The sequence below is a fragment of the Mytilus californianus genome, unplaced genomic scaffold (assembly GCF_021869535.1).
Source record: "Mytilus californianus isolate M0D057914Y unplaced genomic scaffold, xbMytCali1.0.p SCAF_60, whole genome shotgun sequence".
NCBI classification, from domain to species: domain Eukaryota; kingdom Metazoa; phylum Mollusca; class Bivalvia; order Mytilida; family Mytilidae; genus Mytilus; species Mytilus californianus.
This window is the reverse complement of record NW_026262713.1, coordinates 524,263-541,557: the sequence shown is the minus strand read 5'-3', so window position 1 is coordinate 541,557 and position 17,295 is coordinate 524,263. Positions and strand designations below refer to the sequence as shown.

Genomic DNA, 17,295 nt, shown 5'->3' with positions numbered 1-17,295 from the left:
CAATTGATATTTTATTGTGTCTCTTTTTATGTTGTAATGTTATACCACTGTTTCGAGTTAGGGTGAGGGTTGGCGCCTGTTGAAATGTTTAAACACGCTGCATTTTTATGCACCTGTCCTAAGTCGGGAGCCTGTTGTTCAGTGGTTGTCGTATGTTGGTGTGGTTCATAAGTGTTTCTCGTTTCTCGTTTTTTATAAAGATTAGACTGTTGGTTTTCCTGTTTGAATTGTTTTACACTAGTCTTTTTGGGACCTGTATAGCTTGCTGTTTGATGTGAGCAAAGGCTCCGTGTTGAAGGCCGTACTTTTACCTATAATTGTTTACTTTTTACACATTGTTACTTGGATGGATAGTTGTCTCATTGGCACTCAAAACATCTTCTTATTTGTATAAAATGTATATCCAAATTACAATAAGTCTAAAATAAACAATTTACAAAATTATGCATTTACTCAATAATATATATCAGCATTTCATGTGTATTTTAGTCTTGACTCCATCTAATTAACCATCCAGATGACCTCCGAAGACTGCCGACGGTCATATAACCCAATATAAACATAAATATAAATATACATAGCGACCATGTGCAATTGGATTTTTCTAGGTCTGTTTGATTTCATGTTAAAGGTTAAAACAATAACTTAATCCTGGATTTGACCTGTATAAGAATATTTTTTTGTGAATCAAATCAATCTACTTGTTTCATTTTCAATGTTGACTTGAAGATTTGGGTACCATTTGCGATCTGGTTACTCCGACGTTACAGGGCACTATTTGACGTGCTGAGGGAGAACATTCCTATCAATACCGTCTACCCCCTTTATTTCTGAGTGGCCAATGTGTACAGACAATTAAAAATATTCGATTTCACCGGATATTTAAAACAAATTTATCTCGGTTCACTGCTTCTCCTGCATTAAAAAAAACCCAAGGAACATAATTTCTTGTGAGTTTTAATCTTCTAAATTACAAATCTGCTTCTTTATACCTCAATTTTCCGAGAACAATAAACTCCTTTTCTGTGATATATAAACATAATCTACTGTAAGTGTATTTTGACAGATAATGCATGCATATTATAACGATTTTTTTAAGTACAAATGTATATCTTAGACTCGATCAACAATTTTACAGCTATGTATGACACAAGCCAGGGTCCTACAGAGGTAAACAGATATTTGTCAAATTTAAACATCATTTAGTTGTCACAATCTGCTTCCAAGAGAAAAAAAAGTTTACGATCATATCAGAAAAGTTGCACAAGATTCACTAGATACCTCTTTAGAGGAGGAAAAGAGTAAATCTCCAGTTATGAAAGATGGGGATGGAAATTTAGCACCTGAATAAACATATTAATTATCTTTTTAAATATTAGAAGATGTGGTATAATTGACAACTATCTACCAGAGACCAAATATTGTGGATGTCAGCTACTACAGAGGACCATACGGCCTTCAACAACTAGAACATCCCATACTGTATATTAAGCTCTAAAAGTCTATGACAAGACGAATATTTAACACACATAAACAATTTTATTTAGAATGACATGTCTTCCGGAGTACTGCTGTACTGTAACCAACACATTAAAAGTCCGTCTTTTGAAAGCGTATTCAAAGCATAGAAACATGTTTTCGTGCTGATATTCATGTACTATTTGCCACTGAAAGTTTAGCAGAAGCCAATCAATCGATGGTTTGAAGAAAACAACGAAAAAACGAAAATAAATAGTTAAGATGTAGATACATGTTTAGCTTTACCACTGTGATTACGTGCCTGTCAACAGTGAAATTGGGAGAACGTCGTATTCCAAGGATAACCAGTTTATACAAATAAAAATGTTGCTGATTTTCTCTGGATACCTAGATTCCTTCACCAATAAAAAAGTGGCCACTATAGTATAGCATGCAGAGAGTGCTGAAAGTGGCATACAACACACACAATCAATCAATCTTTTCAAACTACTTCTAGTAGATAACTTCCATTGATCATCATTGGCAAACAAATGTATACCATACTGAAAAATACATCGGATGAAAGAATATTCATTTAAAAAAACGGCGGACAAGCAGAAAATAGAAACTCCAATCTTACTATTAATTATATTAGAACTCGTTTTATCTCTTATTCCAATTTTTACTCTAACTCGAAGTTTAACTCGAAGTATAATTCGAAGTGTAACTTAAACTTTAACTCGAACTTATATTCGAGCTCAGAGTATAACTCAAACTCTAACCCAAATGTTAACTCGAACTTTAACCCTTACTCAAACTAGAACTCTAATTCGATGGTTAGCCACACTCTTATTTGTCAGCTGATAAAAAAAACAGATCAGTTTATTACAAATGAAAAGGATTTTGAATATGGCGATGTGTCTTTTATTGTTAGCCAGTATACATATTTATCAGATGCATTTTAGTTTCCTCATAATATACACAAATTGATCGATTGATTGAACGATAAAGGTTTTGTTTTATATCCCGGCGATGGACAGGAAACATATGATTTACAATGAGCATGAAAAGATGTATGAAAAACGAATTCGGGATGATGGGACACATAAAAAAATTTGGTTGCCACTGTTCGAAAAATTTTTTTAGCGTTGTGCAAGTACTGTAACTTTAACCAATTTTAAGGACCATTCGAAAATACTTGTACAAGGGTTTTTTAACATGCTGGGTGTGACATTTTTTATAATACGGCATGTGGTCAACATTCGTTATTCCGATACAACAAATGCAAATTCTAAAGAAAATGAGATTTCTCCATCTTTGAAAATTACTTTATAATAAACTGTCACTGTATGTTTAGCGATTCAAATAAAAATATTAATGAATAATAAAAATAGTTTAAAAAATGTTCAAACATCATATTATAGTTAAAAGTATAAAGGGTTTGATTCAACCCAATGCAAGCGTTGCGCGAAATGCTGCTATGCAGGCAACGTCGTTCTATAACGTTACAAAAGGAAATAGTTTTAGGTCCCGCCAAAAATCGATAATAAGCTTATATACGTTTTTAGCAGTGTTAAAACATGGTTGACCCCCTTTTTTTATTTATGTTTTTAAAATCTTCCCTTGAGAAGCTACTTATGCAGAAGTTTGAAGGAAAAAACATAAGTAGATTTTTTTCATTTCAAAAAAAAAATTATAGAAATTATCAATTAAAAATGGGGGGAAATATACAAATGGCTTGAAAAATAAGGAAATTGAGACAAATAAATGTTTATACGGTATAAGTAACATTTGACTGTATTTGCATTAACAGTTGAATTTTTTTAAAAATAATTTTGATTTTTTTTCGCAACTTTGAGCGCTATATCTGTATTTAGGAATAATGTGATTCTTTAGTTATTGATGACGTCATATCTCGAAAACAACATCGGTGACCCCATTTTTTTTTTCGCTTAAAATTTCGTAAATAGGATGACCTGTCTACATGCAAAATTTCAGTGAATTATTATTAGTAGTTTAAATAGTGTGATTTCCCTTTAAGACTGACCAACACCAACCCCATCAAAATTCGAGGGTGATCTAACATAACTCAAAATTTATTTGTCTATTCAACAACCAGATAAAATGATATTTTGTATCTGATTGAAATTAAGGGGATGTGAAATCGTCTCTTTTCATATAATAAATTTACTGTTAAAAAAACTTAGAAATTTTCGAAATGCTAAGGATTTCTACCATAGCAATAGATTTACTAAGCTTGTATTTGGCAAAACCTTTAGGAATGTTGGGTCCTAAATGCTCAACTTCATACTTTATTTGGCCTTTTAAAACATTTTTTATTCGAGCGTCATTGATGAGCCTTTTGTAGCAGAAACGCATGTCTGTATGTACCATTTTAATCCTGGTATCTATCATGTCTATAATGAGTTTCTATGATGAGATTCAAATGAATTCATATGACACTTTACTGTGAATTAGCACAATGTATTGAGCTGAAAATCATGCCGGAATTTTAAAATTACAATCAACCATCAAACCTCTGAAAGTATGTTAAGTAAATTCATGTCCTTCTATTTACTAGTGTGTAATAATACAATCCATACAATTTCTTGTATAGATTGTCATTATTTTTTTACAAAATTAAAGAACCTTAGTGAGCGCGCTCACATACCCCACGTCCCCACATTGTCATTGGAGAAATAAAATAAATGTAAGAAAAAAAAATTGTATCAGAAAAAAAATTGAAACATAATTTCCTGTCAATATGCACATCTACATAGTATGTCCTTATCTACACAGTGTCATGAAATTCTGTTGTGTGGTTTGAGAGGAGTTGCGATGACAAAAGGTTGCAGTAGTATATTGGGCAAATAAGTTCAAAGGGGCGTAACTCCTGGAATAAAAATTGAATCGTAATTTCCTGTCGATATGCACATCTACGTAGTATGTCCTTATTATCTGAAAAGGTTTCATGAAATTCTGTTGTGTGGTTTGAGAGGAGTTGCGATGACAAAAGGTTGCAGTAGTATATTGGGCAAATAAGTTCAAAGGGGCGTAACTCCTGGAATAAAAATTGAATCGTAATTTCCTGTCGATATGCACATCTACGTAGTATGTCCTTATTATCTGAAAAAGTTTCATGAAATTCTGTTGTGTGGTTTGAGAGGAGTTGCGATGACAAAAGTTTGCAGTAGTATATTGGGCAAATAAGTTCAAAGGGGTGTAACTCCTGGAAAACAAATTGAATCATAATTTCCTGTCCATATGCACATCTACGTAGTATGTCCTTATTATCTGAAAAGGTTTCATGAAATTCTGTTGTGTGGTTTGAGAGGAGTTGCGATGACAAAAGGTTGCAGTAGTATATTGGGCAAATAAGTTCAAAGGGGCGTAGCTCCTGGAAAAAAAATTGAATCGTAATTTCCTGTCGATATGCACATCTACGTAGTATGTCCTTATTATCTGAAAAGGTTTCATGAAATTCTGTTGTGTAGTTTGAGAGGAGTTGCGATGACAAGAAACAGGACTGACGGACTGAGGGACTGACGGACTGAAGGACGGACAGACGGGTCAAAAACATTATACCCTCCGCAACTCGTTGCGTGGGGTATAATAACTGCACATACACTTTAGTGACAAACAATTAGAAACTTAAATGTATGGTAACATCGAAGCCTGATTACTTTTTTTTTCATGATTTGATGTTTATTGCATATCATTGATAATCTCTGTTAAATTTGTTCGCTAATCAAGTCTCAGGACAATTAAGAGCGTGAAAATTGTTAAGACACTTGAGTATTCCTAATGCAAGTGTACAAAAAAAGCATTTATAAGATATATTAACTAACCTGCTTTACATTGTCCACCAGAAGTACCAAACTTATCATCATAGTAACCAGAATTACAGGTACACTTCAGAGCTGAGCTGACAGTTTTACAAACAGCATTAGACACACATTCTGCAGCATCATTAACTCTGGTACATATCACTCCTGATCCTAATTCTGTTAAAGGAAAAGACAAACAATTTATATTCTTTGTTAGTTTTCTTACTATATTGGTTCAGGCTTTCAAACAAAAAAGTAAGTCTAAAAATCTTTACAAACATTTTATTCAGTTGAAATTCTTATCTTTTTTAGGCCATTCCAAGTAATGTTATAAGTGCTGCAAAAGTGAACCTATGGTCACCTATAGTTGCTTACTGATCCGCTTCATTTAGACTGTATTGGATAGTTTTCTCATTGGCAATAATAAAACATCTCCTTATTTCATACTGACAACTTGATAATACTAAAGATAGATCTGTAAAACTTTTGCTTTCCATCAGCATGGCATTCTCCCTATATAAAGTGTGGTATGTAATGTCCCATTACCAAAAAGACTTCGAGCTGCCTATGTAATAATCCTGATAAGGCAAAGGATGCCATTCAGCATGGGCTTTATAATTAGAAGATAGAGATCTAGGTGGCTTAATTACTATACCTTTATCAACCCTTTGGGATGCATTATAGTGAATTTCACTTCTATTTCAATATTTTCTTGTATTTCTTATATTACTGTATTACAGAACATTAGTATTCATAAACAAGAATGTGTCCATAGTACACGGATGCCCCACTTGCACTATCATTTTCTATGTTCAGTGGACCGTGAAATTGGGGTCAAAACTCTAATTTGGCATTAAAATTCGAAGGATCATATCATAGGGAACATGTGTTCTAGGTTTCAAGTTGATTGGACTTCAACTTCATCAAAAACTACCTTGACCAAAAACTTTAACCTGAAGCGGGACAGAGGGATGAACGAACAAACGGACGGACGGACGACAGGACGGACGAAGGGATGCACAGACGGGAAAACATAATGCCCCTCTACTATCGTAGGTGGGGCATAAAAATTACCAGCAAGTAATATGGAATGTAAATATGTAAACTTGCATATTATTCTGTAATAAACCCTCTAGGCAGCATTTTAAAAACTACTGATATAGTTTATGTACCCAGATTAATAAAGGACATAAGTATTCCGCAAAAAAGGACCAACAGAGGAAAACATATAAACTATAAAGGAATAAAGATACATACTGTTTGTACAAGCTCCAGCATTGTTGTAATATTCACTGTTACATGTACATTTGTGATTACCAGAAACAAGTATACAAGTTGACATGGCATCTTTACATTGATCTGATGGACCAGCATTAATACATATTGCATCAACATTTATCTCTGAAGTTAAGATTACAAAGAAAATATTATCAACTTATTCTGAATTTTTTTGCTTTCAATCTCATGAATATTATACAATTGTGTCAATATGTTGTGAAGTTATTTTTCTATAAAGTAACAGTGTCATCTATACTTCTGATGTGTCTGTTCATGTGAGTTTATCCAACTTTTATTTAAATGTCCACTGCAGAAATTACTACTATTTCAAGAAATTCATTTATTTTAACTATATACTAAGTTAAATTTATACACTTTTAAAACAAGTTTTTTGACTATTCAATTAATATGGAATGTAAATTTTGAAACTTGCATCAATGTTCCCCAATGAACCTTTTTGAAAAATACTGAAATATTTCAATGTACAGTCAACTCATTATCCAGAAACCTGTAGGACAGTAACAAAAATTTGAGCAAATGAAGTTCAACTAAAAAAAAGAGCTTAGACCTGTTCGAACTGTGACGCCCGTATATGACACGGAAACCAGGCGTAAAAATCATACTTTATCCGGGCGTCATTGCAGTGTTTTAAAGGAATGCATGTCCAGGCGTCAACCAGGCGGAAACCAAGCGTAACTGAGGCGGAAACCAGGCGTAAGATTAGGCGTAATATTTAAATGAGTACGCCTGGTTCAGAGAAAACCAGGCGTAATATGCAAATGAGTACGCCTGGTCAATAAATAAACCAGGCGTAATATCCTTACATAATACTACACTTATTTCAAATCAGTGTATTACCCTAGCTGTGTTCTTTTGTGTATTTAATACAAACTTCTGTACTGTTGCTTTAATTTCTCATTGTTTGACATAAAACTGGAAATATTAACCATTGAAGAAGCTAATATATACTAAAGTAAATAAATTCATTTTAGACAGACACTGCCACTGGCTCAAATAAGTTTAAAGTTTAAATAAGAATTATGACAATTAATTTTTCTTGAAATAAAACTTAAGCATTTTAATTAACTAAGTTTTTTATAAATTAATGTCCTTTAAAATATAATGATAATACTGCAATTTAACTTCATGTAAAAGATTTTAATGTTATTATCCAAGGTTAAAGGTTTTGGGATTTCAAAATTACTGTTAGAACTTAAAACTTAATAACTTAGGTTATACTCACATAATTATTATTTACCATGTTTTACTTTCCATTTTTTCACAATTTTTATTATTCAATTTGATTCCATATTTCCAATTTCAAATTCTTTCAAAAAGCACAAAACAAGCTAATTATCCCTGAACATATGAAGCTGCCATAAGTCCAACTCTTGCAAACTAAAACCAAAGAGCCAAATTTTGAAAAAAATTCCCATGATCCTTTAAACAAAGCATTATGGGTATTATGATTTACGCCATACCAACAGTTTTATGCCCGTAAGAAAATTTACGCCTTGCTTATTTCAATTTACGCCAGGTTTACCACTTTTTTCTACGCCTGTAAGGACTACAAATTTACGTTTCCTCTTCCCTTATGCCTGGATCTAGACATGTAAGTACCACTTACGCCTGGTTTACGCCTTATTTCCAGGCGTAATACGCCTTATAATTTCATACGGGCGACTTGAAATTGATCAAGTGGAAGACAACTTTAATTTGCGAGAGTTAAAACCAATAATGTGTATCCTGCTCTGTCGTATACATTGTTCTGATTGAGATCGTATATATCATTTTTTTCATTTGAAAAGGTGTCTTGTTTTCTTCTGTAGTTATTTAAATATCATTTGGGGACATTTTATCTATTGCAGTGTAAGCATCAAAGTGGTTATTTTAATTAACATGCCATGATTGGTGACAAAAGATTCATGCGTATAATGGTACTCTTGGGGCAATTTAAAGAAAGGAGTGCCAATTAAACAAAACTATTACATGTTATTTTTTGTCCCAAAGCAGAACTCAAAAGATATAATTGATTGTCGAATTAATATATAGGTAAAATGCCAATCAGCATGGAGAAGGCATTTAATCCCTGCTAAAAATTATTGACATGTGTGATTAATCGACATAAATACAAACAAAATATACATGGTTTATAATTCTTTGAAAATCAGATTTAGTTAGAGTCAAATGAAATTTCTACTCATCAAACAAAGTAGACTATTATAAAATAATGTGTTTCAATGACAGGGCCTAAAACATTTTTTTCTCGTGTTATATTTCGAGGCAACCACGTTCGAGACAAGAGGCGACTGCATTCTGCTATAAAGAACATAAATAGTCTACCAAAAAACAATCAAAAAGTAACATAATTGTATATACCATGGGCGGATTAAAAATACATACTGATAGTACAAGTTCCCACATTGTTGTAATATCCACTGTTACATGTACATTTGTAGGCACCTCCAGTAACCTGACTACATGTTGACATGGCATCTTTACATTGGTTTGATGGTCCTGTACTGCTACATGATGCATCAACATTTATCTCTGAAAATCAATATCAACTTATTCTGAAACATTATGTTTTCAATCTCATTAATATTATAATACATATGTCCATATGTTTTGAAGTTGTTATTCTATGAAACAATAGTATCATTTATATTATGATTTGTCAGTCTTTGTGACTATCCATGTTTAATGTACTACTTTTTAAAAATACTTCATTTATTCTAAAGACATAAGTTCAACATGTATTCTCTTTTTAAACAAGTGCTTTACTATTCAAGTTATATGGATTATATGAACAATTGCATCATTATACCCCCAATGAACCTTTAAGGTTCCACTTTAGAAAAATCCTGATATATTTTAATATATTCTGCTATATATAGGACATTGATATTCAACCAAAGAAATGTACTCTTATTTGAATAATTTTTTCATACAATTTTTCAAGTAAAAAATTCATAAGGGTTCCGCGGAACCCAGTGTCTCGCCTACTTTTGGTGTTAATCGCAGGCTCAACAAAATTGAGGAAAAAAATTAATAAAAATATTCCTCTCTATACTATCTTTTGATTGTAAGTAGCTTCTGTCCAAGTTTGGTAAAAATCCAGGATAATTTATGAATGTATGAATCTAATAAATGTTTTAAAAACTTAAACTGCAGAATGTATGTAATGTTGACTGGAAGAAAAACTAAGTCCATTTATAAGTAAACTATGGAAAAAATGGAACAAAATTTTATCAAAATCCAGGATAGTTTAAGAAAGTTGTTAAAATTTTAAAAACTTTAACCACAGAGTGAATGTAATGTTAACTGGCAGAAAAACTAAGTCCATTTATAAGTAAAATACGGAAAAAATGGAATTTTTTTTTTACAAAATTTACTTCTGGATACTATCTTATGGTCATAAACAAGCTTCTTTCCAAGTTTGGTAGAAATCCAGGATAGTTTAAGAAAGTTATTAAAATTTCAAAAACTTTAACCACAGAGTGAATGTAATGTTTCCTGGCAGAAAAACTAAGTCCACTTATAAGTAAAATACGGAAAAAATGGAATTTTTTTTTTACAAAATTTACTTTTGAATATAATCTTATGATCATAAACAAGCTTCTGTCCAAGTTTGGTAGAAATCCAGGATAGTTTAAGAAAGTTATAAAACTTTCAAAAACTTTAACCACAGAGTGAATGTAATGTTTCCTGGCAGAAAAACTAAGTCCACTTATAAGTAAAATACGGAAAAAACAGAATTTTTTTTTTACAAAATTTACTTTTGAATATAATCTTATGATCATAAACAAGCTTCTGTCCAAGTTTGGTAGAAATCCAGGATAGTTTAAGAAAGTTATTAAAATTTCAAAAACTTTAACCACAGAGTGAATATTTGTGGACGCCGCCGACGACGACGCCGACGGAATGTAGGATCGCTATGTCTCGCTTTTTCGACAAAAGTCGAAGGCTCGACAAAAACTGATACCTGTAAACAAATCAGGATAGAAGCCAAAGTCTTTATCCAAGACCACTATTAATAACATAAAAAAGTAGTGCATTTTTTAACACTAATAAATGCAAATTAAATAAAATGCTTCGCTGAGCGCAGCCTGATACGACCGCAGTGGTCGAACCCTGAACAGTTGGGGCAAATTTGGACACAATATTCAAGCTTGATACTATCTGAATTTGGATTGTGATCAAATTTTTGACATAATATAGGTTTCTGACACAAAATAAATGTGGTCAAAGATCTTACAAATCTAATGCGCAATACTGTGCAATTGAAGATTTCTTCTTGAAACTTTTCAAAAATTTGAAATTTTGAAATTTTGAAGAAAAAAAATATGAACCCTTTTAAAAAGAAATTGGAACCCCCCCTTTCCCCCAAACTTTTTGAATCCCCCTTTTAGCATTAACCATCAAACTCAATTGCAGTCTTTCCTTTGTAGTATGGAACCTTGCAGTACAATTTTATTTTAGAGAGATCCATACACTTAATCACAAGTTACTGTCTGGAAACTAGAAAAATGCTTTTTTTTAACCATAAAAGCCCATTTAAATACATCATAAAAGTATTAAAATAGAAAATGACATCATAGTCATAGCTAAAATTAAAAAAAACTTCATCAGCAACTTTTAATAGTAATATCTAAAAATAAAATTCCTTCATCAGCATTTAAAAGTATAACTTCTAAAAAATAAATTGACAGCTAGGACTTTGCAACCATAAAAACCCATTTAAATACATCATAAAAGTATTAAAATAGAAAATGACATCATAATCATGCCTAAAATTAAAACACTTTCATCAGCAACATTAAATAGTAATATCTAAAAATAAAATTCCTTCACATACATATTTATATAATCATGGCTAAAATTAAATAATTTTTAAAATAGAAAATGACATCATAATCATGCCTAAAATTAAAAAGCCTCCATCAGCAACATCGAATAGTAATATCTAAAAATAAAATTCCTTCACATACATAATCATGGCTATAATTAAATTACCTTTATTAAACATTTTTAAAATAGTAACTTCTAAAAATAAATTGACAACTAATGACCTAAAGACAATACATTTCTTTATAAATAATTAACAAGCAGTGTAAGGGAAGTAATTTGACAATATGTGTTTGAATTACCTCCCTTACACTGCTTTAAAATTATGTTTTGTACTTAAGTCATTGTCCATTAACCTGGAAACCCTTGTTTTTCTTCCTTTTTTGCCCCTAATTCCTAAACAGTTTGAGCCATAACCCCCCAAAGCAAGTTCTTACCATCCCTTTGTGATATGGTAACTTGTGGTATAATTTCAGAAAGATCCATACCAGGGCTTCCAAAATTATTTTTAGCCAGCTGGACATTTTATATATTAACCCGATTTTAATCCCTTAAGACAAAATTAACAAAAGGCAATAATGGTAATCAGTTGCCGAGTTGGCCATCCCAATGATTGACAAAAAAAAACGATATTAAACTTTCTTTGATTCAAATTTGAAGTTCTGACGTAAACTGTTAAATTGGCAGTGCATCATTTGAAGTGTGCAACATCAGCGTACTTATATCTGCCTTAGACTCTTTATTTGTGCAAAATAACGTTGTCAAAAACTTTACTTTCGTTTTTAAATCTAAAGCGGATGTTATCTTGACAATGGTAAAACATGGACCAGAGACGGATACGTAAATTCCGTGTACGTTTGCTAAGCATGAATGTGTGCAAGTAGCTCTTTCTACGTTATTTCTTCAAGAAAATATTCAAAATAAACGTGAGATAAAGGTATCAATGACAATTTAAGCATTTTTTGAAGATATAAGGATGCATAATTAAATTTCACACCTGCGCACATGCGCACACATGTACTGTTAAAACAGAGACATGTCTCTGGTTCAAACAAAGTGGTTATGAGGATTATTCATTTTCACCTTTTAAATTTTTTTATCAAATCATATTTGTTAACCTATTTCTGATAATTTAAATCTTTTTGGCTAAATTAATTAGAAGCAAACCGCTGAAATATAAGAAAATAACTTTGAATAGACCGATCAATGTCCGGTTCAAAATAGTTTACCTGTCACCTGAACAGGTAAATTTCAGCTGTTTGACAACTAATTAGCCTTGATTAAAATGAGAAGGTATTAAAGTAGGGGTTGTTTTGATAGTACTTAATGATCATGTCACTTTTATGACCGGAAATGTGTGGCTGTTAAAGGCAAAAGGTTGGGTCAAAAAGATCGCGAATTATGTTAAAATGACCGTCTCTTAAGCAAGAAAGCCTTGAAAACTAAAAAGTAGATGACCGTTTCATGCTTTGCCTAGCCTGACATTTACCGGACATTATACAAATGTCCGGTATATATGACTGTTTTGGAAGCCTTGATCCATACACCATTTAACAAGTTATTGTCTGGAAACTAGAAAAATGCTTATTTGGGCCTCTTTTTGGCCCTTAATTCCTGAACTATTAGGACCATAACCCCCAAAATCAATCCCAACCTTCCTTTTGTGGTCATAAACCTTATGTTAAAATTTCATAGAATCCATACACTTAAACAAAAGTTATTGTCCGGAAACCAATGTGTCTTCGGACGACGACGATGACGAAGTGATACGAATATACGACCGCATAAAAATTAATAAATCCTCCACCGCTTCTTTTATATCAAAATTTTATAGAGTAGCTGGCTACTTTAGGGAAATACTAAATCAAAAAAAAATTATAGAATGTTTTCAATTGGACCAAACTTCATCTTAAAATTTATGAACAAATTTTTTTACAGTGATTATTCCATCTTTAATATTCTATTTTACAAAAAAAACCTTTTTATGTTTTTTCAAATTTTATGGTTTCTTTCTATTTTATTTGATGGAACACAATCTTTTTACACTGACATTTAATCCCCTGTCAACTGTTTTATTTTTAAAATATAGGAAATCTATTGGAAAGAAGTCAAAAAGATGAAATATGAGGTAATACACCAGAGAATATGACAATAAACTGTTATCACAGAGATATGTCTTGCCTTTTTGTAATTTTGATAGTGCAAATGTTGCAATTAAAATAGCAATACTTTAACATGTAAGTTATGCAAATATTCAAAGTGGATGAACCATGACTGAAGGTACATGGCTAAACAATCTCCATGGAAATGAGATGTGCCAATGCTAATACAACTGCATAGCAAAAACCAGTGACTTATTATAAGTCGTTCCCTTTAAACAAACCTAAACACAAACATTAACTTGTAAACTATGTAAAAGTTTCAAAGTCAATGAACCATGATGAGGGGGTGGGGCTATATAATCTCCATGGAAACGATACTTGCAAATGCCAATAAATTTGCATACCAAATATCATTGACTTAACATTAGCAGTTCTTCTTAAACTGATCAAATCACAAACTAATACATGTAAACTAAGCAAAAGTTTCAAAGTCAATAGACCATGACTGAGGGGGCGGGGCCAAATATTCTCCATGGAAATGAGATGTGCTGATGCTTATACACCTGAATACCAATTAACATTGGCCTACCACTAATGGTTCCTCTTGAACTGACCTAATCACAAACTAATACATGTAAACTAAGTAAAATTTTCGAAGTCAATAGACCATGACTAAGGGGGCGGAGCCAAACAATCTCCATGGAAATGAGATATGCCAATGCTTATACAACTGCATACCAAATATCATTGACCTACCACTAGTGGTTCCCCATAAACTGACCTAATCACAAACTAATACATGCAAACTAAGCAATAGTTTCAAAGTCAATAGACCATGACTGGGGGGGCAGGGCCAAGTAATCTCCATGGAAATGAGATGTGCCAATGCTAATACAACTGCATACCAAATATCATTGACCTACCACTTGTGGTTCACCATAAACTAGACCTAATCACAAACTTATACATTGTTGACGCCACCGCCGCTGGAAACAGCATACCTATGTCTTGCTTTTTGACTCCGTCAAGGCAAGACAAAAACTAAATGGAGAAAATTGAGCACTTGGACAGTATCTGATGTCAAGGTTGTACTAAAAATTACTATACAGATAATGATGTTTTTGTTTTAGATACTGAATTTATATGCATAATATCAAGCGAGTCAACTTAAAAGTTCAGGAATATTAAAGCTGATGAATTCAGTATCAAAATATGAAATGTCATTATACTTATCAGCAAGTTGTCTGAATAATATGTTTCTTAGGGAAGAAAATTTAATCACATGAAGTAGTTTAGAAACTGCTTTTAAAAATATATAACATTGTGATAGTTGTTTGGTTGTATGAATGATGTCATATGTGAACTTCAACTTTCGTTGATAAATTGATGCAGATGAACATGAAAAAAATGACACAGTTGCATTGTTTCTCGACTCCATTTCCTAATATTTTCAAGAATCCCTTTCTGTCACCCATTTAAAAAACATATTAGGCAGTAGTATAAAAAAATAAACTGCTTCGCTGAGCTCAGCTGGATACGCCCGCAGAGGTCCAACCCTGAACAGTTGGGGCATATATGGACACAATATTCAAGCTTGATACAGGTCTGAATTTGGATTGTAATTAAATATTTGACATATTACAGGTTTCTGATACAGAACAAATGTAGTCAAAGAACTTGAAATTGGTTATATGAATTGAATTTATATTCAATTAAAGATTTCTTGCTGTTGTGCAATACACTGTGCTGTTGCGCAATACTTAGTAAATCTGTTGTCAGACTATAAACAAATAAAGTTCAATTAATTCTCAATGTCATATAAGAAATTTATGAAAATCAAAAGGGAGCTTACATCAATAGATATAAACAATTCACCAAAGTTTCATGAGAATTGCTGACAGCATTTTTGAGTTATTGTCCGAAAACTGGAAAATCCCCTCTTTTTTAATGAATAAAACCCCTTAACTCAGAAATGTAAAATGTAAAATTTATAAAATTCTAAAGGGAGCTTACATCAATAAATATAAACAATTCACCATAGTTTCATAAGAACTGCTGAAAGCATTTTTGAGTTTTTGTCCGAACTCGGAAACGTAAAATCTAAAATTTATAAAAATTAAAAGGGAGCTCATGTCAATAGATATAAACAATTCACCACAATTTCTTGCAAGTTGGTGAAAGCATTCTTGAGTTACTGTCCGAAAACTGGAAAATCCCCCTTTTTTTAATGAATAAAACCCCATAACTCAGAAACGTAAAATTTAAAATTTATAAAAAACGACAGGGAGCTCACGTCAATAGATATAAACAATTCACCAAAGTTTTATGCAAATTGGTTAAACCGTTTTTGAGTTTTTGTCCGAACTCGGAAACGTAAAATCTAAAATTATAAAAATTAAAAGGGAGCTCATGTCAATAGATATAAACAATTAACCACAATTTCTTGCAAGTTGGTGAAAGCATTCTTGAGTTACTGTCCGAAAACTGGAAAATCCCCCTTTTTTTAATGAATAAAACCCCACAACTCAGAAACGTAAAATTTAAAATTTATAAAAAACGAAAGGGAGCTCACGTCAATAGATATAAACAATTCACCAAAGTTTTATGCAAATTGGTTAAAGCGTTTTTGAGTTTATGTCCGACATGTTGATGACGGATGGACAGACGGACAACGGTATACCATGAATGTCCCGTAAACGGGCGTATAAAAATTGAATGATTAAATCAATGAATTGGAAATTAAGGACATAAATATTCCAGCAAAATGACCAGCAGAGAGAAACATGTATACCATAGAAGGAAAAAAGATACATACTGTTAGTACAAGTTCCAACATTGTTGTAATATTCACTGTTACATGTACATCTGTAGGCACCTCCAGTAACCTGACTACATGTTGACATGGCATCTTTACATTGATCTGATGGACCAGCATTAATACATACTGCATCAACATTTATCTCTGAAATTAAGTGCTCAAAGAAATCAATATCCACTTATTCTGAAATATTTTGTTTTCCATCTCATTAATATTACAAAAACATGTCAATATGTCTTGAAATTATTTTTTTTATGAAGCAACATTGATGATTTGTTTGTCTTTTTCAGTTTATCCTTGTTCTGTATAATAGGCTAAGGAAATTACTACATTTTAATATAATTCATTTATTTAAACAAAAAAAATAAATAAATGCATCATAGACATGATAGATACCATGCAGGCTTTAAATTCTGTACAACATACACACTTTTCATCTAAAAATGACTCATCAATGATGCCTGAATCAAAATAGTTAAAAAGGCCAAATAAAGTACAAAGTGAGCATTAACGATACAAAATATGCGACGGTTTTGCCAAAATCTATCACTATTAAACATGTCATACCTATCAACTGACCCGTATCCTCCGGGGTCACACCCGAGAATTCACCCCTTACCCGGGTTTTTTAAATCTACAACAACCCGGGATTTCAAAAATGAACCGTTTTCACCCGTATTTCTGACCGGTATTGTTTCCGGTATTTAGAAGTCAAATATACTTTCGATTTTCTCAGCGTTTTTTCCTTTGAAAATTAAGGTAAACAATTAAAATTAGAATTTGCTTATTTACCATGCCAATGGCAGTTATCACAATGTATCAAAACATTACATTTGATTGAAAAGTAACAATTCGAGGATTGTTTGTTAATTGTACCACAGAAAGTTGAAGCCAGTCAAGCTTGACATACAATTCTATGTCCTGATTAAAAGATATGTCGTTTGCAAATATCAAATATCCTGTA

The 17,295-nt window shown here is 32.1% G+C and overlaps 1 protein-coding gene across 1 annotated transcript; it reads right to left on the bottom strand.

Moving 5' to 3' along the window:
- Positions 1-5,301: 5,301 nt before the first annotated feature.
- LOC127707246 (nidogen-2-like) lies at positions 5,302-16,469 on the bottom strand. Its single transcript, XM_052211797.1, has 4 exons — positions 16,329-16,469; positions 8,967-9,113; positions 6,543-6,686; positions 5,302-5,462 (listed from the first exon to the last, which is right to left on the bottom strand). Exons 1-4 carry the CDS (start codon positions 16,414-16,416, stop codon positions 5,302-5,304), a joined length of 540 nt encoding a protein of 179 aa, XP_052067757.1. The 5' UTR covers positions 16,417-16,469.
- Positions 16,470-17,295: the final 826 nt, after the last annotated feature.

Excerpts from the sequence above, each read along its gene's own strand:
- LOC127707246 (XM_052211797.1), bottom strand. The coding sequence starts at position 16,416 with ATGTCAACATGTAGTCAGGTTACTGGAGGTGCCTACAGATGTACATGT. Across the intron at positions 6,687-8,966 it reads TGTGGGAACTTGTACTATCA|AGATAAATGTTGATGCAATA; the intron begins GTATGTATTTTT and ends TCTTAACTTCAG. Across the intron at positions 5,463-6,542 it reads TGCTGGAGCTTGTACAAACA|AATTAGGATCAGGAGTGATA; the intron begins GTATGTATCTTT and ends TTCCTTTAACAG.